At 43.2% G+C, this 28000-nt stretch overlaps 1 protein-coding gene across 3 annotated transcripts in view; it reads right to left on the reverse strand.

Moving 5' to 3' along the window:
* The window catches only part of MSRA (methionine sulfoxide reductase A), a 236901-nt gene that overhangs the window by 131016 nt on the left and 77885 nt on the right, over positions 1-28000 (reverse strand). For all 3 annotated transcript variants that reach the window (XM_036380690.2, XM_036380688.2, XM_036380692.2), the window contains exon 2: positions 19811-19879. In XM_036380690.2, the coding sequence (XP_036236583.1) occupies positions 19811-19879 (69 nt within the window). The remainder of the gene's footprint in view (positions 1-19810; positions 19880-28000) is intronic.

Below are 28000 nucleotides of genomic sequence, written 5' to 3' on the forward strand. Positions count from 1 at the left end.
GAGTCTCTGAATCTGAAGTTGAATGAAATCTCCCTAAATACAGTTTTTTGTGTCTGATTTTGTGTCTATTTCTTTTCCACATCCATAAAAAATGACCAACCTGCCAAGCTCAGTAGGACTCTGTGCTGCAGAGATGAATCCCAGACAAAATTACTAATTCCAAAGTTGTCTATCCTCATAATAATGTTCACAGCTTGTAATATTGTTAATTCCTTTTTTTGTGTACTGTGTACAGAAGCCATCAAAGAGCACCAAAAAACCTACTGGAAAACTTATTTGAAAATTATTCAACATTCCAGACATTTTCTCCCAATCCCACAAGGAACTCCACGATCTCCAAAGGAAACCTTTCCTCACCTTTGTTCTGATCTCTTCTCCAATGCCTGTTCCTATCATATCTGAATGATCCTTGGTCTCCACGCAGATTCCCTGATGCAAATTCCTATTTATGATTCCATTATGCAAATGAGCTCGGGCAGTAAATTTGCATCAGAAGGGTGCTCCTGACCCAAACTCCAGCCTCACAAGCTGCACCCATTCTGTGCTAATTAACACCCATTAATTCCAGAGCTCAATGGAAGCTTCGGGGACCCTCAGCCTCCCATTTATTCCATTTATTTAAAGAAACTCACAGGGGTGCATTGTGCTCTATACTGGCCAATTATGTACACATATAAAATGTTTTCATTTGTGCAATGTTTTTTTAATTATTTTTGTCCTTTATTTTTGCGGAATATCCTTCTCTGACAGCATCAGGTGCAGACACACCTGACTTCCCACCGACCTTTCCCTCCTGCCAGCTTTATTTCCAAGCCTTCCCTCTCCCTGCCTTCCCACAGCGGATCCAACAGGACATCCAGAAGACTCCTTTTTTTTTTTTTTTGTCATATTTTGAAGAATGAATGCATTATTTCCTTGGCATGCCAAGCCTCTCCTGGCCCACCGCCTGCCATCCCTACACCCACACTCCAAGGCACTTTTCCATGCAGCAGATTAAGGAGCTGTTCCCATGCCAGCAATGCCTCGCTGAGGAAGATGAACTGCAAAGGACACGGATCCTGCTCCTCCTTCTGTTAGCAGGATTTTGGGATATGTTCCACCAGCTGGGAGGGGTGTGTGGGGTGGATAGGGGTGGGGGGGCAGGGGGGGGGGAAATGTCAGCTTTAAATATAATAAAACGTGCTGGGAGAACAAAGAGCAGAGGAAAACCTCTTCCCAATGCACAGAGGAGAGGAAGGAGTGGGACGGGATCTTTCCAGACTCTCATGCCAGGCTCTGCTCAGAGTCCCTGGGAGCAGTGGCTGTGCCAGCTGCTCCAGTGCCACAGGATCCAGCCACAGGCTGCTCCCATACATTGAGGCAGCAAAGGACAGCCAAGAGCACATCCCACCGACTACCTCAGAGCTTCCTGCCCGAGCCAGCATCTCCGGGAGCTGCAGGCACAGCTGCCAGGATCCTGCTTCCCTTGGCCAGCACAGGACTTGGCCCAGATTTTGAATACTATTGGTTTTGTTCCCTCTATAAAATCTGGAGAAGGAAATGCTCAGCTGCTTCGACCTGAAATGATTTTTTTTTTCTTTTTTATTTTTTGTTTTCCCCCCCTCCCTGTCCTTCCCCAGCTGGAAGGAATAAATTGAGCCTCGGCAAGTTCCATCCCTATAGAATAATGCTCATTCCATACATTTCAGCCAAATGCCGAGTGTGATTGGCATTTTCCTCCTTAAAAAACTGTGGAGAGCAGTTGGTACAGCTGATTGATTGAAGACAGTCCAAGTACTGATATTTCTGAGCACGGAGCCAAAGCGATATTGATGCTCTGTGCTCTGAAATCGTGGCAACCATTAATTCTTAGAACTCCTCAGGCTGAGGAGGGGACCTTGGCTTCACTAAGGAAGGTCAGGATGAGACCTTGGTGAGCACCATTGTGTTCCCTCCCCAAAAAACACTGGCAAGTAGGTGGCAAGGAAGCTGTGATGGGAACCTGCAGATCTCTGGAGGATCTGCTGGGGAGAGTCCACAGGAATCCATGGAGATGCTCCAAGGGCTGGAGCCCCTCTGCTCTGGAGCCAGGCTGGGAGAGCTGGGGGTGCTCACCTGGAGAAGAGAAGGATCCAGGGAGGCCTCAGAGCCCCTGCCAGGGCCTAAAGGGGCTCCAGGAGAGCTGGAGAAGGACTGGGGACAAGGCATGGAGAGACAGGACAGAGGGAATGGCTTCCCACTGCCAGAGGGCAGGGATGGATGGGATATTGGGAAGGAAATCTTGGCACAGGCAGAGGTTTCCCAGAGAAGCTGTGGCTGCCCCTGGATCCCTGGCAGTGTCCAAGGTTGGACAGGGCTTGGAGCACCCTGGGACAGTGGAAGGTGTCCCTGCCCATGGCAGGGGTGGAACTGGATGACCTCTAAGGTCCCTTCCCACCCAAACCATTTTGTGAGTCCATGATCTCCCTGTTTGGATAACCAGATAAAAATGTCCTGGGAACCCAGGAGAACATCCAGCATACCCAATTGACAACAGTGGATGTTAACCTGGCTACAATAATTTTTCTTGACTTTATCTAACTCCATAGCACCAATAACGCCATAGCACCAGGTTCCCAAAAGATTAACTTTTGTTCTCCAGAGGGAAATACTCTTGTCAGTCCCTTTGGCTCCACTCTGATTGTAGACACAAATCCAAGAACAAACTGGATCCCAAATCCCTTGGGAAGGGATACAGCTTTGTTGTGCTGTATCCCTCAGATAGAGCTTTGCTGAACACTTCGATACTGTCTGTGCACTTACACAACTCTTATTAAGGCCTTGGAAATCTAAAATGATCAAAGCCACGTCCTCAAGATAAAAATACAGCATGAAACTACCCCAGAGCCTTTGTTCTGAGTTTCTTCAAGTTCTTGTCGAGGATCTGGAAAGAATTCCAGAGTTAGATTGAAATGCACTCTCATCTTTTGCACAGCACTGAGACACGTAGGGTGCTTTGGAAGCCATCTGGATCCATATAGGATTAATGTTATCAATCAGGATTTAAAACAAAATTGTACCACTGATACCCTCAGGGGTTTAACATCCAACAGTCCCTGAATATCTGAGCAATCACAGAATATTTGAGATCACTGGGAAACAATCAGCTAAGAAATGGTTGGGAGGAATAGGGGGGAAAAAAACGGTGAAACAGAACAAGTTGAGCTGAAAGAAATAAAACTGCTGATGACAGATGGCATTAAGAGGATGATCTTCCTCAATGAGCGTTGGCTCTAATGCTCCAACAGGGTTGATAAATATGTTGAACAGCTTGCCTGGGGCAAGTCAAACAAAGCCCTGGGCAAGAAATTTAAAATGCAGTTTGCCTAACAGAGCAACTAAAGAGGAATTTCTTGGCTCACCGTTTTGCCAAGATGTGTTCTGTTCACACTGCATGAATTCCCAAGTGAAACTGTTGGGTTTGCTTCTTTTTTTTTTTTTTTTTTCCATAGGAGAAGCAGAAGCCTCATGTTCATTCAAATTAACAAATGCCCAGGAAATTGGTTCCTGCCTGTGGCTGCTGACGTTGGACGCGGGCGTGGGCACGTGTTTGTGTACGGATGGATGTTTGGATAAAAGCTGCACAACAGATTATTGCAAAAGGAAAAGCAGATTATCATCAGAGGGAAGGAATATTTTACTGTCAAGAGAAAAACTGCCATGTTTTCAGCATGGGAAATGTGTCAGAAGGATGACTTTGGAAAAAAACCCTTGAAGACAACAGCACTCAAACTGGGAAAAGCAATGGGGAGATACAGAAAACGACTTCAAAATGTGTTTATCAAACCCATCCTAAAGCATGTTACAAGTTATAAATAATACAAACTCAACAGGATTCAAACAAAGCTGAAGCCAATATCCAGAATGTTAATAAGGCACAGAGCACAGTTGCTCTGAACTTCCCAGGCAGAACACAAGAGGTTTCACATATTCCTATTTCAATGCAATTTTGAGCTTAACCAGCAGAGAGCAGGGACAGACCCAAGTCAGTGAATCCCAGCACTTCCCAGGGTGGCCTTATTCACTGCCTCCATATCCTTTCCCACCCAAAAAGCAGGGATCTTTAAACCATTTTTGTCCTGAAAATCCAGAGAGCTGCTTTCTGGTGACTCCACACAATAAAATTCCATCACCAGAATCCTCTATTGGAAAACTTGCACCTAATTCCCAGAAACTGGAAGATACAGCCCAGCCAAAAAAATCATTTCTGATGACCTGAAAAGTTCTCATCACACACTGGAAGGAGAATTTGGAAAAGCAGCAGAGGCCAAACTTTGAGACCTTTGAGAGCTGGCCCAGAATATCCCTGTGCCTATGACACTTCCCCAGACCTGGCAGAGCCAGGAGAACATTGGTGCACCTCAACTTCCACCCATGAGCAGCATCTGGACCTTCCAGAAGTTCCCTGTGGATCTGAATAATCAGAATCTCAATAATCCACTTTTCAGGAAGAGAAGGAGAACTTGTGAGAGTGAAGAAAGCCAAGAGCCTCTGTTTTTCCCTCTTTTTCCTTAATCTTGGGATACAGACTTTGTTTCTAATCACTGCAAATAATCAAACTTCATATAAATTATAATATGTTAAATATTATTTAAATACTCCACAACTGAGGTATGAATGGTACCAAAGCAAAACAAAGAATCCTCTTTGGAAAAATACCAAAGGATCCCAATTACAGGTCATTGTTAAAAATCTCTTTTTCATGACTTGCCTGTGACTTTCAAAGGTTGGACTCGATCATCTGAGAGGTCTTTTCCAACCTTGTTGATTCTCTGATTTTGTGTCTGTTGACAAAGACAAACACCACCTGATAAAACTCTGTATTTTCAAACTTTTTCCTTCCCGTATTTTGCTTGGTTTGTATCCTTCAGTAAAACTTGGGATGAGTCAAGGGAATTGTCATGGCCCCAAGCTCCAGGAGGGGTTGGACAATGCTCTCAGGCACAGGGTGGAATTGTTGGGGTGTCCTGTGCCAGGTCATGAGTTCAATCAATGATCCTGGTGGCCCCCTTCCAACTCAGGATATTTCATGATTCTCTGAAGATCAAGCATGGGAGAATAGGAATCAGAAATGCTAAACAATAAATAGAGAATTCATCCAAAAAACAGCTCAATGTCTTACTCCTGAAGGTTTTCATCCTTAAAAATGTATTTGGTCTTTGATCATGGAAACATCACGGACCCCAGAAGGGTTTGGGTTGGAAAAGACCTTAAATCTGATCTCATTCCACCTCCTTACACTAGACCAGGTCGAGGTCCAGTCTAGTCCATAGATTAGATCGAGTTTCATTCATGAAAATTAACTAAAATCTGTCTACTTGGCTTTGTATAAATCATCAATCCAATTATATTTAGACAGGTGGAGCACTGGGAAAAATGAGATGAGCAGGAGGCTTTGGGAATTCAAGGCTGAACTCAGACTCTAAAAGTTTTTCTCTCTGAAGCTGATTTCCATCATTAGTGGTGCTGCTATTTTCAAACCCACAGCACATAAAGCCTTTGCCACAGATTTGAATTCCACTGTGCTGGGTTTTGGGTACAAACACAGAACAAAAGAGAAACATCCCCAAAAGTTGACTTTTTCTATTTACAGGGTCATTGATATTCCTACATTCCGTAAACATCAAAGAGAACTGTCACAAAACTGTAAAATTCAGGAAGGGGAAAGCAATAAACACCTGTTTCCTTTCATGTTTGGGGATTTGGGAATGCAGCTGATTGAATGTTTGTGGCTGGGATCAACAGGCAGCATTTTCCATGAACAACTGACTGACATCCAAAGCAATATTGCACCACAAATGGTTGTGACCTGCAGGAAAGAAGAGCTACTCACAAAGCAGGGACAATCAGTCCTGAAGTGCAAAGTGTTGGGATTGAAATTGCTTCTGTTTCATGTCTAATCCATTAAAGAGTCATCTTGAGGAATCCTGTAGACACCTGATGTTTCCAGGCCACAAATATGATGCCTGAAGCATCCCAAGGACACAGAAAACAATGTAAAACTTTATGGTCAAAAATCTGATTCCTTGAACTATTTGTTTACTCCTTCTAATTTCTCCTACCAAATAAATTATTTGAGCAATGAAAATGTGATGAATAAAAGCTTCAGAAGTTCTTAGCTTAGCCCTGAATTGTCTAAAAATGGACTCAAAACTTATCATGGAATGGTTTGGCTTGGAAGGGACCTTAAAGATCATTCAGTGCCACACCCTACCATGGGCAGGGACACCTTCCACCATCCCAGGCTGATCCAAGCCCTGTCCAGCCTGCCCTTGGACACTTCCAGAGATCCAGAGGCAGCCACAGCTTCTCTGGGCACCCTGTGCCAGGGCCTCCTCACCCTCACAGGGAAGGATTCCTTGCTAATATCCAATTTAAATCTGTTCCCTGTCAGTTTGGAGCCATTCCCTCTTGTCCTCTTACTCCAGGTCTTATTCCAAAGTCCCTCTCCAGCTCTCTTTCAGGTTCTCTTTGGATACTGGGAGGGGCAAGTAGGTCACCCTAAAGCATCTCTTCTCCAGGCTGAACAATCCCAATTGTCTCAGCCTTTCCCACAGCAGAGCTGCTCCATCCCTCTGCTCATCCTGGTGCTTCCTCTGGACTCTCTCCAGCAGCTCCAGGTCCCTCTGATGCTGGAGCCCAGGGCTGGAGGCAGCTCTGCAGGTGGGGTCTCACCTGAGGGGGGCAGAGGGGCAGAATCCCCCCCTCCCCTGAGGTTTCTGGGCTGGGTCATGTCCAGCTCTCATCCACCAGGTCCCCCGATTCCTTCTCCCAGGCCTGTTCCATCCCTTCATCCCCAGCCTGGATCGATCCCAGGGACTGCCCCAACCCAGGTGCAGCACCTTAATCTGAATGAGCACAGCAGAATGAGACCACAGATTCTGTCACTAATCATGCCTCAACCTGGCCACCCTCCTCTATTCTTTCAAGAAGAGAGCAGTTTCTTAATATATTATGTTTCCAAAGCCTGTTAGGGATAAAAAGAACCTCTGCTACAATAATGCGGTGAAGAGATTGAGATAGAGCTACACGGTCCTATCATCAAGCTGATTATTTGCTTCATTGCAAAGCATCACATCTTTAGTTCAGCCATTGATTTGAGGCTTTCAAATCATTTTGTGATCTTCCTTCACTCCGAGCATTCCAGCGCTTGGCAGAGATTCATTTTAGATCATCCCCGGTCATTTGCCACACTTTAGTGCTCCACTACTCAAGTAGAACTTGATATACACAGAAAATAAGAGATGTCATCAGGGCTGTGTAATCCATTTCATATAAATCCATCTCTGCAATAACACCGAAGCCTTACCCTTGTCTTGTGAAAATCTCTCTAATCTCCCAAGCCACCTCGGGGAGCTTGAGATAGAGAGAAGCAAAACAAAATATATTCTACTCTTATAAAAGCAAAGAGCCACGTTTTGTTACCAGCAAAATAGGAATCACTTCTAGGGCCTTGCTGCAGAAAATAATAACTTGTTTACAAGGTTTGTTTACTGCAAAGAATAGAAAAATTGACTTTTCTTTACTTTTTTTTTTTCTGATGACTATTGCTGAGTAAAATGAACTGCCATAGCCACATTCAGCAGAAGTAATCTCATATTCCTTATTATATTCGTAGCCTTAGATTTCAAACAACAACAGAAAGCTGTAGGCACCCTGACAATTATTTAAACCTACAATCTATAATTGCTCAGGAGCAAAAAAATAATTACATTCATATAACAAGCAATTCAACACGCAGCCCTTTCGTCCTCCTTTCCCCTTAACCCTTTTCTGAACCAATAAATGCCTTCCAAGAGCACCTAGATCATTCAAATGGATCTATTTTGAACCATAGCTGTCCTTAATGGAAATATGGAAGTTCCAAGAGTTATTTTCTCATCTGTTGCAAGGCAATGCAACGATGGTGAGTTCTTACTTGCAAAAGAGGATAACTCTTCCTCCCCATCTCCAAAAAAAATAAAACCCAAAAGATAATTACTCAAGAAAATACCAGAGTAGATTGTTAGAGAAAAACTAATTTATATCCAGAGGGGCAGACAGAGGCCAAATATTAATGTGGTTAGTCATTTGCCCATGTGTGCAGCACAATCATTCCCAAGAAACCTGGACTGGCAGCATTGGAAATAAAGAACTATAAAAAACTTTGAGGCAGAGAGGCACCAATGGCTCAGCAAAGGAATTGCCATCACTCACAGCAAAGTCCATGACCTGCAGCTCTCCAGATCCATGATTTCCTTAGACATCCCAAAAAAAAATCACCCTGTGCCCTCCAGACTGAGCTGAAGGGCTGTGGTAGCACAGTCCTGCTGCAATAAACAGCCCCTCTAACCCTGAGCTGGACTTCAGGGAGCCTCTGCCACAGATCCTTGTGGGAATGTGTTTGGATAACTGCAGCTATCCAACCAGCCTGGGATAACTCATGGGGAAAGAGCTGTGGTGGTCCAGGATGGAGCTGCTTCATTCCATGCTCTGCACCCAGCCCACCTGAGCCCAAGCACATCTCCCACATCCACGCCTGTTGGAATTCTGGACATCCCTCTGTCTGTCCTGGACTGCCAAGAGACCCTGGCACAGAGCCCAAGATGCTTGAGGTTTTGATTATGACCCATGGAGCAAATTACCAACCTTAGATGAAGATCTGCAAGCCACGACAGTTTAAGTAGAATGATAGTGAACTTATCACGGGGTGAAAAATTGATTTTGGGGGTTTTTTTTTAGAATGGGGGGTCAGGAGGCAAGATGGAGGGATCTGGGCATGTCCAGCCTTTCTCCTTCTTCTTCTTGGCCTCCATCTTCTGCTGTGATGGTGGCACTTTTGGATTGGTTTAGAGTAGAAGCTCACTGTCTAACATAGGTGATAGGTATTGGGAAGTGATTGTAAATATTGTACAGGTAGTTTTTAGCATAAAAAGATAACACCAAGGCGAGCAGAGTGCCTCTGACTGTCTTGCTGAGTGGATCTCAGCTGGACAGGAGAAAGAATTTTATAGATAAGATACAATAAACAACCTTGAGATTGAGAAATTAAGAGTTCTGATTCCTTCGTCGAGTGCCAGGCTGGGAAAAGAGACTTTCTAACTCATCTTGGGGTCACTCTGACCAGCGAGAGAGCCCGAGACATGCCAAGCCACAGACACATCCACAATGAGCTGTTGTCTCGTTTACAGCATCATTGTGCAATCACTCACTTCATCTCCTTTGGAATTTTGGGGATTTTTATGGACATGCAGCTTCAAGGCAGGTCAGGGATGATTATTGGAATGTTTCATCAAGTTTGTAAAATTTGCCCAGCAGAAAAAGATTCACAAATATTTTAAAATCATTATTTCTCATGACTAATCAAGGAATGAAAAGATGGGTTTGGGTTGGAAGGGACCTTAAAGTTCATCCAGTTCCATCCCCTGTCATGGGCAGGGACACCTTCCACTATTCCAGGTTGATCCAAGCCCCATCCAAGTGGCCTTGGACGCTTCCAGGGATCCAGGAGCAGACACAGCTTCTCTGGGGACCCTGTGCCAGGGCCTTCCCACCCTCCCAGCCAGGAATTCCTTCCCAAAATCCCATCTTAATCTACCCACTAGCGGTGGGAAGCAATTCCCTGTGTCCTATCCCTCCATCCCTTGTCCCAGGTCCCTCTCCAGCTCTCCTGGAGCCCCTTTAGGCACTGAAAGAGGCTCTGAGGTCTCCCTCAAGCCTTCTTTTTCCAGGATGCCCAAGTTATCCAGGATACCCAGGGTGAATTACTCCCAGATTCAGACTGAGATGTCCAGCAAACGACACAATGGTGTGAAGAGGGACCCTGTGAGTGATCAAAAATCCTTCTACATCTAAAAAACTTGCCCAGATCTTTAATGCAGTAAAATGATCTTGGGTTTATTGGTCTCCAGATAGCAAAGCAAATTAAAATCTCTTTATCCACCCCAGGGATAAACCCCATCCCATTGGGTGAGTCTGAGTGTCACCATTCCAACACTTAAACCCCTGCACTTGTCCTCTCTTGGATTTTCAGGAAAATCCCACAGAGTCACCCAAGTGAACCCCATCCTGCTGTGCAGCTGGATGTTGGAGTCAGGGATTGTCTGGAGCCTTGGGATGTCCTCACTGGTGTAAATTCAGAGTCTGAGGGACAGACACAGTGACAACAACATTCCTCACCACACTTTCCATCCCAGAAGAGTCAAAAAGAGCTGGATGACCCTTAGACAAACGAGGTTCCACGTCACCCCTTTGGACATGAGGAGGACACCTTGCCCTCTCTCCATCCCTGTCTGTGGATGCCACCTCTAATTCCAAACACATTCCAGCATTCCAGCTCCATCCCCTCGACTCGAGCACGTGTCTGCTTCTGCATAATTCATTACATGACTCTCAATAATTTTCAGTCAAGGTTCAAGCAGGAATATGTCACACCAGGATTAGATTATTTATGAGCATAATGTTGGATTTAAGCCAATGACACACCAATAAATTTTATCTCCAAGCCTGACATAACTCATGCTGTTTTTCCTGGCTCACAAACAAATAACTACGCCTGTCTCAGAATTACTCACATTCAACTTAAATCAGAATTTTTTTTTTTTGTGGTTAGCTCTTATCTTGCTTGAAAAACTGATCATGTTGTTTCTTTCTTTCAGAGGCTGAAGTGTGGTTTTGCCTTCATTTCCCAAGTGTGTCCTGCACAGGGAACAAAGTTAGGTGTTCCAGAAGAAAAATCTGGAATAAGGTGCTGTTTGAGCCTCTTAAAGGATGGAGTTTTTACTCTTTTCTAAAGACCAAAGACTTTTGTCACCCAGGAAAAGCAGAGTCTGTACCAGCTGGCATTAACTGCCATTGAAAATAATCTCATTTGAGAACTACCCAAAATAAAAGAATAAATAATGTGTAATACATAATACATAAATACACATTATATATATGTTTAATACATATATATGTTTAATACATAAATACAAATTATATATAAATGTCTATTAATATAAATATTGTAACATAAATATGTAATGGGACATAAAGGATTCTCTGAGCAATTCTAGGAGCAATTCTTCCCATCCAACCTCATGCAAACTTGGAACAACTGCACTTAAATCTCTACTATTTGTGTTCACATGTGAGAAAATGTGCCTGAGCTCCCATGACAGTCACTGGAGATCCAGTTCCAATGGAATAAAATGACCTTTAAGGTCCCTTCCAACCCAAGTTTTCTGGAATTCTGGGTTTCTATTCCAATTGAGCCCTCCACATTTCAGGAATATTTCTGAGCCAGTATTTAAAAAGTTGGTGGAGGTTTTTGTATCTTTGATCTATCTAATTATATATTTTTTCAATAACTTCATAAAATGAAAAAAACTCCTGAAAACCAGGAAAATCACTCTAAATTCTCCCAAATTCAATAACCCAAGAATAAGTAATCCATTTTTTTTAATATAGAACCCTCTTTGCTCAGTCTAACATGCCCAGATCTAAAATTTCCAGGCTGTGCCAGCAGCCTTGCGAAGATAAATCCATTAGGATCTGCTGACGACACTTTGTGGATGTCACAATATATCTCAAATTATCAAAACAGCACCATTTTCCCCCTCCAAAAACCCTCTTATATATTTTTTTTCGTGGCTGAACAGAATAAATCATCAGCAGTCCACGTGTTTTATTCCATGTCATCACTCTCTTGTGCTTTATTAGCAGAAATCCAAGGATAAATCTGATGGTAAATGTGCCCATCCCGGCACATAAACAAACACACACAAAAATATATCTCCTGCAAAGCAGCATCAATCTGATCAGGGCAGCCTCCAGTCATTAACAGGATAATTTACTTCTATTTCCAACTTCAACCAACTCAGAATGATGCCAAGCATATGTTCCTCCTGCTCATTGATATACTCCTATTTATCACAGGCAAGGAATTACTTCTCTGCAAGGCTTTTGCAATTGCTCGGTGCGCTCATGCTGCCTTTTTTGCATGGGAAATAAAACAATAAACTAATTTTTAAAACCCCTAAATAAATATTATTAAAATTTTAAAATTAATATTTAGATAATCAGGAAAATAATTATCTTCCTCAAGAAAATTCCTGCTGTTGGAGATCACAGAGCCCTATCCCAGAAGTGATGGAAATTAACTGTGTCTCTTCTACTCTTTTCTGTGGCAATATCCCAGAATTAAAAGGTTGTTTTAAGGTGAATGATGCTGATTAAAAAGCTGCAGTCTGACTTTTAAAAACCCCCAGATCTTCCCTAATGCGCAATAGCCACTCCAAGCAGCAATCCACACAAAGCTGAATTCTTCATTTCCTCAAGAAACCTAAATTAACATAAAAAACTCCCTGATGGAGGAGCACAGAGATTGTGTTTGAAGGCCACATTACTTTAGTTTTCCGAAGGAAAAAGAGATGCGGCTCCTTTGAAAGCAAAGGATGTTTTGAAGGGTTGTGTTCATCAAGGACATCTTTCACTTTGTGTTAGGGATATTTTATTGTCCCTTATTAGTGTTTATAAATGTCAGGAAATGTCTTTGGTGAGGACTAAGCAGAGCTGTAGCATTTTGTTTTTATCAGGGTCTCCTTGCCCCGTGCTTTGCCCATTTACATTCCCACAAAGCTGATGCACAATACCATCAAATCAGAGCAGCAGCATTTAAAGCACAATGCCCAGGATATTCCACAGGACAAGAGAAACTGAGCATTGAGATTTTTATTTCAAAAGGTCCCAGAGTTAAGGTTTTTTCTGTGTTTATCACCTTATTGAACAACAGGTTCAGGGGTAAATTTTCAGTTCAGGGCTTTTCTGCTTAGGCTTTAAAATCTAAACAGAGAACATTCCCTGGCAATGATTTTAAAAAACAACCCTAGAGGTTTGAACAGCAAACCAGAGCATCTCTCAGGCAAGGTTGTAAGGAAGAAGATGATCTGAGGAGAAGGATTTGGGGATGGTGGTGAAGGAAAAGCTGGACACACCCTGGCCAGGAGCACTTGGAGTCCAGAGCCCCCCATGTCCTGGGCTGATCCCCCAGGTTGGTCAGCAGGGGAGGGGGGGATTCTGCCCCTCTCAGGTGAGACCCCACCTGCAGAGCTGCCTCCAGATCTGGGATCCAATATCAGGAGGACGTGGAGCTGCTGGAGAGAGTCCAGAAGAATCCACAGAGATGCTCCAAAGGCTGGAGTTCCTCTGCTCTGGAGCCAGGCTGGGAGAGCTGGGGGTGCTCACCTGGAGAAGGGAAGGATCCAGGGAAGGATCCAGAGCTCAGAGGAGCTCAGAGCCTCTTCCAGAGCCTAAAGGGGCTCCAGGAGAGCTGCAGAGGGACTTGGGACAAGGGATGGAAAGGCAGGATACAGGGAATGGCTTCCCACTGTCAGAGGGCAGGGATAGATGGGATATTGGGAAGGAATTGTTCCCTGTGAGGGTGGGGAGGCCCTGGCACAGGGTGCCCAGAGAAGCTGTGGCTGTCCCTGGACCCCTGCAAGTGTCCAAGGCCAGGTTGGACAGGGCTTGGATCAGCCTGGGATAGTGGAAGGTGTCCCTGCCCATGGCAGGGGGTGGGACTGGATGAGCTCTAAGCTCCCTTCCCACCCAAACCATTCCATGATTCCATTTTTAGGCAGTAGCTGCAATAATGATGAACCAGGGCCACACAGCAGGGGTTGGAAACTGGGCTGAGTTTCAGACCTCTCAAAGAGGCAACAAAAAATTGACAAAACAGACAAAATCTGCGTCTGGAACAGAGGAAAAAGGAAAATGGGAACTAAGGGTAGATTTCTTTAATAAACACATTGGGAAGGTAAGAATGAGTCCACAATTTAGTTTAGGGACAGAGCAGCCTCCCTTTAGGCCATTCCCTTTTGTTATGCCCTGATTTCCCAGGCTTTTTCTCTCATTGCACAGCTGCAGAAATGCTGTGTCCATTTTCCCATCACTATAAAACAGGAAAAAACCAGGACAGCATTAGTTCCTGAAAACAGGACAGCATTAATGCCTCAGAACTCTGCAAGGCCAGACAATTAATACACTTTCTTCTCTTTTCCACATGCTGAAAGAGAATTAACACAAGAGACATGAACCCCTTCTGCAATACATTCCCTCTGGCTCCCAATTCTTCCACAACATGATCCTTGCACCATGTGATGATATTGCTGTGGATGTTTCTCCTCCATTTGGGTCAGAGCAAACACGCCTGTTTCAACACCATCAAGTCTTACATTTTCTTCAGATAGAGATAAAACATCTTCTAATGTGTAGCATTGTTTTAAGTTTTTTTCTTTTTCTTTGAGAAAAATTGCTTGTTCTATTTTTACTGTCTACAAAAAAAAAAAGAAAAAAAAAGAAAAAAAAAAAAGAAAAAAAAAGGTGCTTCTCTTGGGGGCCAAACTTTGTTCCCTGTGATTTTCTTTTCCTGGTGAAAATAGTCATTGAAAACTCAGCTGGACCAAAAGACTTCCTGACACTGGTCCTCTTCTGGCACAGCCACCACAGCTGTTCCAGAGGGGACAAAAAGAAAACCTGTATGGATTTATCTGTTCTTGAACCCATCATCCCACTTCCAAGGGAAATAATTTTCTTTTAGTTGAGAAGTTGCCCTAATGAGGCCTTTATCCACAGACACAGAATGGTTTGGGTTGGAGGGGCATTAAAGCTCATCCTGTTCCACTCCCTGTCATGGGCAGGGATAAATTCCACTACCCCAGGTTGCTCCAAGCCCCATCCTGTCACTGTCATATTTTCTAGAAAAATCCCTTCACCAGGATTTCTTCTCCTGGGAAGCTGAGAAGCCTTAGAGAAAAATTAATACAATAATTACCTGATTTGCTTCTCCTGTGTTTTGCTGCTTTGGAATGCGGTTGGAGATTGTTTATCCAACAGGTGGGTGGTTGATTGGTTTCATGTGAATTCTTTTTATTAAATGACCAATCACAGTCAGGCTGTGTCAGACTCTGAGGAGTCAGTCGTGAGTTTTTCATTAGTATCTTGTTAAGCCTTTTGTAAGCATCCCTTCTCTACTCTTTAGTATAGTTTAGTATAGTATTCTAAATATAATATCATATCGTACAATAATAAATTAGCCTTCTAAGAACATAGAGCTAGATTCTCAATTCTTCCTTTCATCCTGGGGACCAAGCAAGTACCACACTGTCCTACCTTTATGGGAAGGAGTTGAAGCCCCCAAGGGAAGGCTGTGTTGGAGGAGCGCAGTTTTCCAAGAGCCCCAAGGAACAGCTGAGACCTCGCTGGACAATCCTGGTGGACCCTGGTTGAATTTTTAAATAACCTTTGGAAGCAGTGGGAATGCAATTGTGACAGGACACAATAACTCACAATAACTCAGGCAAAACACAACAATAATCCATAACAATTCCATAATCCATGGAATTACTGGAATGTGCTGCTGTCTAATAAGTGCAGAGCAGAAGGTGACCAGGCCTGGATCCGTCTGCCAGCTCCAAAATATCCATAATTAGACCTTATCAGTTCCTTAACATCCCATTTCTGCCTGCACTTTGTTTACATCAAGAAACCAATTATCCCATTACAAGCCACTCTATGTCAAGCAAATACAGCTCAATGTGCTCCTACATTTTAAAAGTGTTGTAATTACAAATCTGAGCTATTGCCAGATTTCACTGGAGGTAAAAAAGAGCCTTTCTATGCTCACATCATATGTGTGATGCTTCCTCTTGGAGAAATCAGGTGACATAGAAATCTTAGGGAATACAGAGGTGCTCTGTGATTAACTGGAGTCTTGCAGCAGCAGCTGATAAGGAAAAGGAGTGATTAAAATTCAACAGAAACCTGATCAGAAACATCTCTGAGCATAATTTGCCTGCCCATGGCAGGGGGTTGCAATGAGATCTTAAAGGTCCCTTCCAGCCCAAACCATTCCATGATGTTATGATAATGCAGAAGTGCATTTAAATGTGTTTAAAATATGCAAGAGTTACAATGGTGCTGAGGAAAAGACTAATTTCTTGAAGTCATGAATGTTCTGGAGCTTTCAGGCATTTGGGGGTTTTTTTTACCCCTGGTAAATAAGTTGGATTTAGACCTTAAACTGCTTGTTTTCAAAATATTATCACCCCCCCTTATTTGGATTTTGATTAGGTTTGGGGTCAAAATCAGTCTCTTAAGACAAAGAACTTTTAACTGAACATATCCATGGCCAAAAAACTTCCAAGAAAACTTTCTGGACAGGCATTCATTGAAGGGCTTCTACTTTATCATTCGTAACACAAACATGTAGCATTGAGTTCCACTTGTTCCATGGAAACACAGAACCCCAGAATGGTTTGGGTTGGAAGGGACCTTGAAGACCACCAAGTTCCAACCCCTGCCACTGCCCCAGATAGCTCCAAGCCCCATCCAGCCTGGTCTTGAACACCTCCAGGGACGGGGAGTCCACAGCTTCTCTGGGCAGCAGTCAAGGAATTTGGGAATAAGGATTTTTGACACAGCACGCCAGTCAGGCTGTGCCTGTGCACATCATGTTCCCTTAGTGCTTTAATCTTAGCTGGGAGCTGGATTACGAGGTCACAGGATGGGGAGCATTAAAAGATTTCCATTAAAGAACCACCCTCACCCTTGAAACGTGGCTTTTTTCCCCCACTGCAGAAACAAGGACACATTTCTTTATCCTGCTGAACAATAGGTGCACCTCCAGCAGCTGGGTGATGCTGAACAGACAACAGGAGAGCCTCGAGGTAATTTAAATAATCCTTTGAAATCTGTGAGGTTCTGCTGTAGATGGGAAAGCTGCAGGAACAATCCCTGAGTACATTCACCCTGTCCCTTGATCCAAACAAGCAGTCACACCATCAAATGAATAATGCACCATTAGGAAAAGCATCTTGAGGAGGTTTTGCAGGAGAGGGAGCTGTGGAATGAAATCCGGCTGCGTTTTGCAGCAGGTGGAAGGCTCAGTGTTTACAGCCCTGCATTATATTTCATTCTGCTGCTGGTTTATTGCTGCATCTAAAACCATCCAAGCAAGAGGAAAATTCCCTGCAAATTGGCTGTCTCTACACAACCAACTTTTGGGCTTTGCAGATCTTTTTAAGCAATCACAGGATGGGTCAGATTGGAAGGGAGCACAGCGGGGTCATCTGGTTCATCGGGTCCAACTCCCTGCTCCAACAGGGTCATCCCAGAGCTCAGGGCACAGGATTGTGTCCAATGGGTCTGGAATAACCCCAGTGAGGGAGACTGGGATGGGATAACCCCAGTGAGGGAGACTGGGATAACCCCAGTGAGGGAGACTGGGATAACCCCAGAGAGGGAGACTGGGATAATCCCAGTGAGGGAGACTGGGATAACCCCAGAGAGGGAGATTGGGATAATCCCAGTGAGGGAGATTGGAATAACCCCAGAAAGGGAGATTGGGATAACCCCAGTGAGGGAGACTTGGATAATCCCAGTGAGGGAGACTGGGATAACCCCAGAGAGGGAGATTGGAATAACCCCAGAAAGGGAGACTGGGATAATCCCAGTGAGGGGCAATCCACACCCTCTCTAGGCAGGAAGAAGGATCTCTTCTAAGTACTGCTCTTCCCTGTGAATCCCAAGGATTAATGGATCTTTCTGGAAGAGGGGTGTGAAAATCCTGTCTTGGTGAGGTGGAGTCAGAAACTCGACTGGCTCAGGCTCTCTCCTGAGCTTGCAGAGTCCCAAAATACAAAGAACTTGCTGTTAACAGGAACACAAATGGACAGGATGAGTAATAATCCCAGGAGAGGAATTCCTGACTGATCGTTTTCTTCTTCTAGTGCTTGTTTTAGAATCAGAGAATCCTGGAATGGTTTCATTTGGAAGGGACCTTAAAGCTCATCCAGTTCCATGGGCAGGGACACCTCCCACTGCTCCAGGTTGCTCCAAGCCCCATCCAACCTGGCCTTTCATTCCCTTTCACATGGGTTGGAGGGAGGAAAATGAACTGCAGCTCCCTTTTCCCATCGCACCCCCCAGACTGGGATGCCAACACCAACAAATGCCAGGGATTATCACCAGAGTTGTGTTTGTGCACGATTCCAGAGCAGGTCTAATAGCAAAAATCAGGATGTGGAGGTTTTCTGTTCCTTCACAGCACAGATGGCACCAGCCTGAGCTTTCACCACTTAAGCCCAACACTTGCAATCGCAGCCTAGTGGAAAATCTAGGGCAAGTGAAAAACAATGGAAGTTCCCAGGCTTGATAGGAATGTTACAGAGTTCCTCAGGAATGCTTCAAAGTGTGCTGTTTAATAAGATTTTGCATTTTTCCAATTAAATTCTGTTGCTTTCTGTGATTCTTTACAAATTGTGTGCAACAATAGAACCAACACCCATCACAAACACTGATCTGATCATGACACAGAAAATTTTTTAAAACCCAAAAGGAGCTTATTAAAAAAAAAAATCTAAACAGCACAAACTGCATCAGTATCAGACTGTACCAGAATCCTCTGACCCTTTCTGCTATAAGAAATTCAAAGCAGACTCTCCAAATCCATCTGAGCCTTGGAGCTTAAAAGGTTAAAATCATTTTCTGTTTGCTCCAAAAGAAAATTATGAAACAATCACTCATTCCACCACTCCAATAATTTGTTTATGTTCCCAAAATCCACAGAGAAGGAGACACTGACAGAAAGGCAACACTGGATTGGAGGAACTCTGAAGAGAAGTTGAATAAATCATGTTGGAAACTGAAGGGTGACACCCACAAACCATTTCTCCTCTTCATCCATGAAACTACACCAACATTAATTCCACAGGAAAGATGACACCAAGATTTTTTGCCATCATCAATTTAAAAGATCATTTTTGGAGAATTAAATTAATGTGTATCAAGGAGTGCTTTAAGATTTACTTCAGCATCACAGACAGAGAAATATTTAATAGAATATAATACATTTCCTAAGGCACTTTGGACCATCCTGCACATGTTAGTAGAGAAATATATCCTTTGTAAACAACTCAGCTGTATCAAAACAGCATTAGGAAATTTTTCATTCTCTGTAGCAATTAATTTTAATAATAACTGCCATAGAAATCCACTTTTTTCCTCCCAGTACGTCCCGATGGCTTGCCTTACATCAGCACATCCCAAAATGAGAGCTCTGACAATTCCCAGGTTTGGGTAAAGTCCAGATCCTGCTTGGAAAAGGATGATTTTGATCCATTTTAGGATGTTTATTACTTCCAGAAGTAATTAATTTCTCTGGAGAAACACCTTTTCAAGGCTTCAAAACAGGCTCAAAGAATGAAATTTTCATAGAAAAGAGAGAGATAAAGAGAAATTAAACTTCTTCTCTTCTCCAGCTGGCCCCTTCTCCAGCTCTGATGGTTCCTGACAGGAATTCCACAGGAATTCACAAGGTCAGGCAGAAACCAGCAGGTTTGGTTTGGGGCATGTAAAAGGTAAAATCCCTCCAAGTCCAGGAGATCCCAAACAGCTGGAGTTCCTTTCATGGTTTAAAGTGTGGAGAATCATGGATCATCTTCAGAATTTTGTTTAAACTAATGAATGATCTTAGACAAATTATCATACATAAAAAAGCAATTACTTTGGAATTTCTAGGGAATAAAATACAGGATTTACATTTTCTGTTTGTGTAACTAAGAAAAAACATTTTTAGTGTATTTCTTTATATGGAAATGACATATAAAGGACATCTCCAAAATGCCCAGTGGCTTTAGCTGGTGTCAGTGATTGGAAAAAGGCAGGAGCAGCCCAGGTTCTGAAACTCAAAGGAGTCAGGCTGAAATTAAGAAATTTGGAATGCAGGAACACCACAGAATTTTGAGATTTTATTTTCAAACTGATGCCTTACCAAACAGAGCCATCTGTGTTCCCTCTGGGAAAGGTTCAACCATTCTGTTCCCATTGACATGATGTTTATCTAGAAGGGGAAAAAAAAAAAAAGTTAAAATGTGATAGAGTATTTGCTTTGCATAAAATCAATTGTTTATTTCTCACAGATCCATTGAAACCTGAACAATTCCTATGGGCAGGGACAACTTTCACTATCCCAGGTTGATTCAAGCCCCCTCCAGCCTGGCCTTGGACACTTCCAAGGATCCAGGGGCAGCCACAGCTTCTCTGGGCACCCTGTGCCAGGGCCTCCCCACCCTCACAGCAGAATTCCTTCCCAATATCTCATCCAACCCTGCCCTCTTGTAGTTCAAAACCTTCTCACTGCCATCTCCACATTGATTTTTTGCTGCTCAGCCACATTTTAAACAATGGTTTCAAGAAATGAAACTGCCTGAATTCAAAATACAACTTTCAGTTCACAAAATATTTCCCTGGGAAAAAATCAAGATGTTTTCTCAATGCATGCATTATTTTAATTCCTTTAGTCCTGATGCTGGTGAGGAATAAACCAGGTCAGATAAGGAATGTGGGCTCACTTGTGAATTCTCTGCAAACAATATTTCTCATTAGCAGGGAGGCACATTCCTAATCCCAGCTGGCATCCAACATTTACCAACAGTCAGTGAAAAGGGAAAATCAGGGTTATCTGCAAGTGGAGCAAGAGGTGCCACGAGTCAATTGGTGGCATTTAGGAAAATTGATTGTCCTGTGCCTCAAGAGAGAAGCTTTGGGAAGAAAATTGTTGGGAAGCTCCAGAGTGGGAGTAACATGACCAAGGTTTCAACCTCGTTAGCTGTAGCTGCTATTCCCAACATGATCTACAGCCACGGGAGAGGAGTGAACAGTCAGAAAAATTACAGAACATCTTGTAAGATCAAATAAACTAACCCTGCCCTCGCCCTGATAGCTGCCTTCATTTACAGAGTGAGTGACATCCATGATGTATGAAGCAGTTATCATTTCAAATGGCCAGGCTTTCAATATATTAAAATTAAAATTAAACTTTCAGAGGTGAGACGGGCTTGAATGAAAGTAATATTTTCAGAGTTCCCAAGTTGTCTCCCAATGTCTTCATACTTTAATTTCTAAGATCTCAGCCAGATAAAATGATTCATTTTCGTGTCATTCATACTTTGGCTCACTATTTTTTTCCAGTATTTCCTGCACAGATGCATTAAATAGTAAAAAATAAACCCAAAAAAACCCCAAATTTAAATGGGCCTTAACAAAATACACATTCAACCTTAGGAAGAAAGTAACAACACCTAAATAGCAATGTATAAGTAACAACAACTCTCCCCAAGAGAAGTAAAGAATGTCCCAGTTTGAGGCTTTTTACAGAACAGTTTTCCATATGAAAATATTTTAATTCTCACCTACAATTTGGATAGACTGAATCCAGAAAATCAGGAATACTTTGGCCCCATGGATTAAGGAAAAAAAAATAGGACTATCCCTGTAGCTTGCCAAGAGAAAGAATAAATTACTTTTCCAAGCCTCATTGTCATTCCAGAGACAAGGGATTGCAGTAAGTAGGATAAAACCTGGTGTTACAGAGCCATGGAGAGATTTCCAATGAGCACTGGACTGGCTGTGAGTTCATTTCAGATTCCTGGGGCTGAAAACAGCACATTCCACCCAAATACTGTCAATTTATGGAGTTAATCCATTACTGGGCACAGAAAAGCGGAATTAGAAGGACATGGATCATCAAATCCCAGGATGGTTTGGTTGGAAGGGACCTTAAAGCTCATCCAGTCCCACCTCCTGCCATGGGTAGGGGCACCTTCCACTATCCCAGCCTGCTCCAAGCCCCATCCAAGCTGGCCTGGAACACTTCCAGGGATGTCTCTATATCATTTTTATTTAATCTCCTTGGTCCTCAGGGTTCCCAAGAAAAGTTAAGGAATAGATTCTTACTTTTATTTCATTGATATTCACGCAGCCCAAATTTTCATGAACATAAATTCATGAACAACAACCTCTAAAAACTTCCAAATGCTGCTCCATCATCAACTGCCAAAACTCTAAATTTTCCATGCTAAGCCTGAGAGATTCCTGTGACACACTGATGAAAAGAGCCAGTAGGAACTGAAAACCACACAGATCCTGGAGGACTTGACATTCAATTTCAGCTTCAGGCAAAGTCTGTTTCAGACAGGTGCAGTGTCTGCCCTGTACTCCTCAGAATCTTTTGATTTTAACAGAAACAATCCTTCACAGATCGAAGATACATGGAAAGATAATCCAAAGTTGCTAAGCAGATCCTCAATATTTCTTAGGCGTTGCTCAGTTTTTGCACCTCTCACTGGATAGTTTCTAACTATGGTCCTACAACAGCCCTTGGCTAAAGAGTCACTGACTGCAGGTGAAGCTCTGTCCACACAGGGCTTATCACAGAATCATGGAATGGCTTGGGAAGGAGCCTTAAAGACCATCTAACCATCTAAAAAATCCAACCCTGTGCTGTGGGCAGGGACACCTTCCACTGTTCCAGATTGCTCCAAGCCTCATCCAGCCTGGCCTTGGACACTGCCAGGGATCCAGGAGCAGCCACAGCTTCTCTGGGCACCCTGTGCCAGGCCCTTCCCACCCTCACAGCCAGGAATTCCTTCCCAATATCCCATCTAACCCTGCCCTCAGATGGTGGGAAGCCATTCCCTGTGTCCTGTCCCTCCATCCCTTGTCCCCAGTCCCTCTCCAGCTCTCCTGGAGCCCCTTTAGGCCCTGGCAGGGGCTCTGAGCTCTCCCTATTTCCTTCTCTTCTCCAGGTGAGCACCCCCAGCTCTCCCAGCCTGGCTCCAGAGCAGAGGGGCTCCAGCCCTTGGAGCATCTCCATGGCCTCCTCTGGTTTCTCTCCAGCAGCTCCACATCCTTCTGCTGTTGGCCCCAGGGCTGGAGGCAGCTCTGCAGGTGGGGGTCTCATGAGGCCAATTAGAACCATCTCCCTCCCTGCTGCCCTCACCATGAGTCTGTACCACTCAACCACTCAAACAGAAAGTTCTTATCTACAAACTATCCAATAGTTAATTAGCCCAGATGAAATCAGGTTTGATCCTATCCCAGCAATTTATCAGCGTGGACAATCGAGTTCCAATGCCCAGACCTGTTCTCTGGCACATTTTAATTTGTTAGGATGCATTTTATTTATCCTCCCTGTTCCATGGGTTGATGGTATCACACTCATGATAGATAAAGTTAACAATGAAATATGCTCAAATGGGAAAGTTCTGTAAAAAATATTTCCTTTCAAACTAGCCTGACTTAGGTCCCAAACAGATTTACAAGCTCAGGGAAATTTAAAGAACTCGGGGTTAAGATACCCTCAGTCATTTAATGAACATCACTTCTCTTTTTGTGGACCCAAATGAAGATGCTTAAAAAAGGTTTGGCTTTCAGAGAATGCTTATCCAGCAGTGAATGAAAATCAGGAATTTTCTGGTCTCAAAATATTCAATCTCTAGCAATCACAGCAAAGATTTGAGAACATTTAAATTCTATTAACAAGAGATTCATATGTTCTTCATATTTGTCTTTTGATTTTTTTTAAGCCATTAGGGAATATTTAGATTACATATCCAAACTTGTTTCATCAGAGCAGCCAGAAAGTTATTATTTTTAAATGAAAACTGAGATTCTCACATAATCAAATTAATCCAGGAGTAGGGGTCATATTTATATGCAAGGACTGTTAATTTTCCATGGTAAGTACAGCCAGGAATTGAATTGAAAATAGCTGATTAACCAATTACCAGGAGCCTCCTCCATCTCCTAAAGCACAGTCACGATGGGAACAGGGGAAAGGAGGAGGAAAAGGGAAAAGCAGGGATGGGAACATCCCAAAGAAATCAGCTGCTACTTGAAGGATTCCTTTCCACTTTCTTTTTTGCCTTTTCTTAATTTTTTCCTACATTTCCTATCACACCACCATGGTGGAGGATTTGGGCTACTGAGGGGTTGGGAATCTGGGAGAAAAAATAGATCAGGGAACATAAGAATTTTTTTAAGCCGTTATAAAAGGATCTCCCAGGTTACTATTTCCAAAAGTGGAATATAAGGCATAATATAACTTAATTATATTTCATTCACTTGCTTTAGAAGATAGGGATCTGACCTTGGTTTGTGCTTGTGCCTGAGTAAATGAACTGATTCTAGGAACTTCTGGGCTCCAGAATTTCTGTTCACTTTTCACTTGTGAAAGCCACAACTGGCCAGTACTTCTATAAAATAAGTCATTCATTTATAGATCATTCATTTATAGGCCTAAATACCTTCAAGCCTGATTTTTTAAATCTAAGGATGTTTATTTATTTTTTCACTGTTTTCTAACCCAAGAGATACTTCCTTAAAGAAATTGTTTAGTTCATTAAAAAGGTACATGATGTGTGTGCCAGGAGAAGTCACACACACCTCATGTACCAAATTATGCCAAAAATGAGAATTTAGTAAATTGTGCAAGGATGGGATTGTTCCAAATCCTCACTAATTCAAACAGAGAGTGAAATCATTCACTTTATTTATATCCATCCCCTCTCCCAAATTCTCCTGGACACGAGAAAATGCTTTTGGGATGGTCTGCAAAGGACAGAGAGAAAGTTTGGCTGTTAAAGATTGAAGGAAGTGCTTCTGAATGAATAGGAATTACCTGCTAAATCCCCCTTTTCCAATCCAAACTAAGACCCTCCCATTTCTCCTTGTTCCTGAAGGTGGAATTTGGATTTCAAAATCTAGGATTTCAAAAACTACCAAAAAAAATGGGAAAAACAGAGCAGGAAATCAGAGATTCACTGGGGCTCTTGGAGGAAGGACTAAAGAGAGGCACACAAGGGAGAGGGCTGCTCTCCTTGAGTGGGATGAGATTTTTAATTTATGGCAGAATTTCATCCCTAAATCCTTCCTGGCTGGTGATGAAACAGAAGCTCTTCTTTCTTTTCAGGTCTAGTTCAACGAGCAGAACTGTCAGTTCTAAAAGCTCCTGCGCAATAAAAAACCTCCTGTCATCTCAGATAAACTCTCAAGTGTTACAGTTCAAACCCCTTTGTGTCCCAAAGGATATTTTCAGCACAGAGACATCGATCCCCAATCCTGGTCATTTATGTCTCCACCTCTGATGAGTCTTTTGGATCCTTAGCATTGGCAAAGATGAACAGGATTTGCTGGGTTTCTTTTACCTCACTTCTCCAGTTCCACCCTCTCCATCAGGAGAGATCTGCTCACGACAAATTAAAAGGAGAGGTGGCTATGTCACAGCAATTCAACAATTTGAATTTTGAATTATTTGAATTATTGGACCCACAACTCTTTGTAGTATTGTGGTGCTGTCCTGACATGAGGGATCCTAGCTATTATTTAAAAAAACCCTGATGTCACTCAATGGAATGTAATAATCACAAATGTTGTTGAAAAATATATAAGTTTATTTATCAAAACAGATCAGGAAAGGAAGAGTGGCAGCTGAAACCAGTTTGGAAATGTATTCTGGAGATGATGTCCCACAATGTGACATGCTGTGCTCTCTGCATCCAGGCCATCAAACAGATTGGGACACAGGAACTGACTGATGGCACAGAATGTGATGTGTCCTAGCACAGAGTGTCAGCTCAGCCTCCAGAACACATGGGCTCCTCAAAAAACAGAGGTGCTGCTTAATGAACAAAGGCCAGAGATCACACACTGGGTTTGTTCTACAGCTCCTGCCACGAAATGGACCAGGAGTGACAGGAAAATGAGGTTTTGGATTGAAAACGAATAAATTTCTTAAAGAGGGTGGTGGAGGTGCAGAGGAGGAGAAATAGTGATTGTGAAATTCCCAGTCCCCTGGGGTAGAGGTACTGGGGACTGGGGGAGTGAATTCATAGCAGCTGGGACAGAGGAGTGGGATGTGAGAGTAAAATATGGGGATCGGGGATATATTTGGGGTATAAATAAAAGAAAGTATCCTGGAAAGTACAGTAACACTTCCTGCTGTTGAGGAGACAAGGTCACAAACTATGGAGCGGCTGAGGGAGCTGGGAAAGGGGCTCAGCCTGGAGAAAAGGAGCCTCAAGGGGGGCCCTTGTGGCTCTGCACAACTCCTGACAGGAGGGGACAGCCAGGGGGGTCGGGCTCTGCTCCCAGGGAACAGGGACAGGAGGACAGGAAATGGCCTCAAGCTGCACCAGGGGAGTTTTAGGTTGGATATTGGGAACAATTCGTTCCTGGAAAAGGAAGGAATTTGGCTGTCCAGCCCTGGCACAGCTGCCCAGGACAGGGGTGGATTCCCCATCCCTGGAGCCCCGTGGATGTGACACCTGGGGACATGGATCACTGGTGGCCATGGCTGTCAGGAATGGTTGGACTCAGTGATCTCTGAGGGTTTTTCCAACCCAAACAATTCTGGGATTGTGAGATTATGTGACCCATCGCAGCCTGATTGTGACCACACATTCTGCTTGATCTGTTCTCTCACACTGTAGGTGTTGAACTTTGGAGGTTTGGAGTACACAAATTAAATATTCTTAAATTTGGACCCTTGCACTTGGCTTTCATCTTCCACACTGGATATCTGCATCTGAGTATTCAGCCTTGAATCCTCCTGTACTCTGGAAAGAATGAGACATTTGTGTGGTGATTCATTTGGCATACTGTTTTCTTCAGGATAAAACCAATCATACTTAAAAATGTCACTCTCTGAGCACTGATTATAAGGAAAGTAGTGACAAACTTGGATGAATTCCACCTATAACCCTGAAGTAATATCACAGAGATTCAGGATCTGTTCAGGGGAAGGATTAGATGTACCTGTGTGTACACAAATATTTATTAAAATATTGCCCCGACACTGATGGAGATTATGTGTTATGAACCAGAACGAACATTAACAGTAAAATACATTATCAAAATGGCAAAGGAAACAATGGCAGAGGAAAATAATGACACCAACCAAAAGGAATCTCAGATTGTGTAAGAATCCTGTCTAGAAGGGCTGCCAGATCAGAAAGATAACATAGACAGATATATGAGATACACAAAGTAATCAGCTCTTGTGGTATTTTTGAGACTGTGACATCATTTCATTTCCCAAAAGCCTAGTTCATGGAGTTCTGTTATAATATAATGAGCAGTTGTCATTTTTAAAACTTATTCTTTTTAATCTCCCAAAGAAGCTGTGGCTACCCCATTCCCGGAAGTGCCCGAGGCCAGGTTGGATGGGGTAACACAAAAGAAAATAATAAAAATACAGACACCTTCCACTATCCCAGCTTGCTCCAAGCCCTGTCCAGCCTGGCCTCAGACACTTTCAGAGATGGGAAGTTTACAGCTTCCTAAAATATAAAATTGAAAAGAAAATAGAAGAGCCTTAAAGCTGAAGCAGAGCCTGGCATTGAGGTATCCACCTACCACAGACTATCCGGGCCATCTCTGCCATTCCTGCTTTTCATGGAGCCTCTTATTAGAACAGGAACAGAATGAAGATGATAAAACACAACTGGATTTACTTCATAATTACAGACAACACCTCTCAAAACACCACTTGAAACCCTTATATTAACCAGCTTGGGTAAGAATGGCATCAGACAGGCTGGAAAACCAAGAGATCCAAACAAAGGATGGTGATAAACAGAGCGTGAGGCAGCGGGAGGAGATGTCCAATGGGGTGTGGCGAGCAGGGTTGTTAAGCCTGGGTTTATTTAGCAGCTTTATTAATGATCCCAACTAAGGGGTGAAAAGCACATGAATAAAACATGCCCTGGATGCTCATCTGGAACGTGGTGTGTGCACCGTGAAAAATGGGAAGCAGCACAAAGCCCTGGGCAGGAATTCCAGAAAGGATCACGGAGAGAGGCAAAGCAGCTCCAGGAACACTCTGTTCTCCTGTTATGGAATATGAGTTTGCATCCCATAATTACTGAGGAAAAAACTGTCTACAAAGTGCAGGAACCACCTGAGGGAAGGCCTGAAGATTCATGGGAGAAATAAACTTTTATAAAGTCTGTAAAGCCACGGGCTGGGGTCTGATCTCTGCTGGTCAGTGAATTTCTGGCACTGCTCAGTTCAATGTCTCCTCACTTGGGAATCAGCAACAGAAATGCCAAATTCTAGGGAAGCCTCTGCAATGCAAAACAATGCAGACGTAAAAAATCCCCTCCAAACTGCTTTTAATCAT

The sequence above is a fragment of the Molothrus ater genome, chromosome 3 (genome assembly GCF_012460135.2).
Source record: "Molothrus ater isolate BHLD 08-10-18 breed brown headed cowbird chromosome 3, BPBGC_Mater_1.1, whole genome shotgun sequence".
In the NCBI taxonomy this organism is placed as follows: Eukaryota; Metazoa; Chordata; class Aves; order Passeriformes; family Icteridae; genus Molothrus; species Molothrus ater.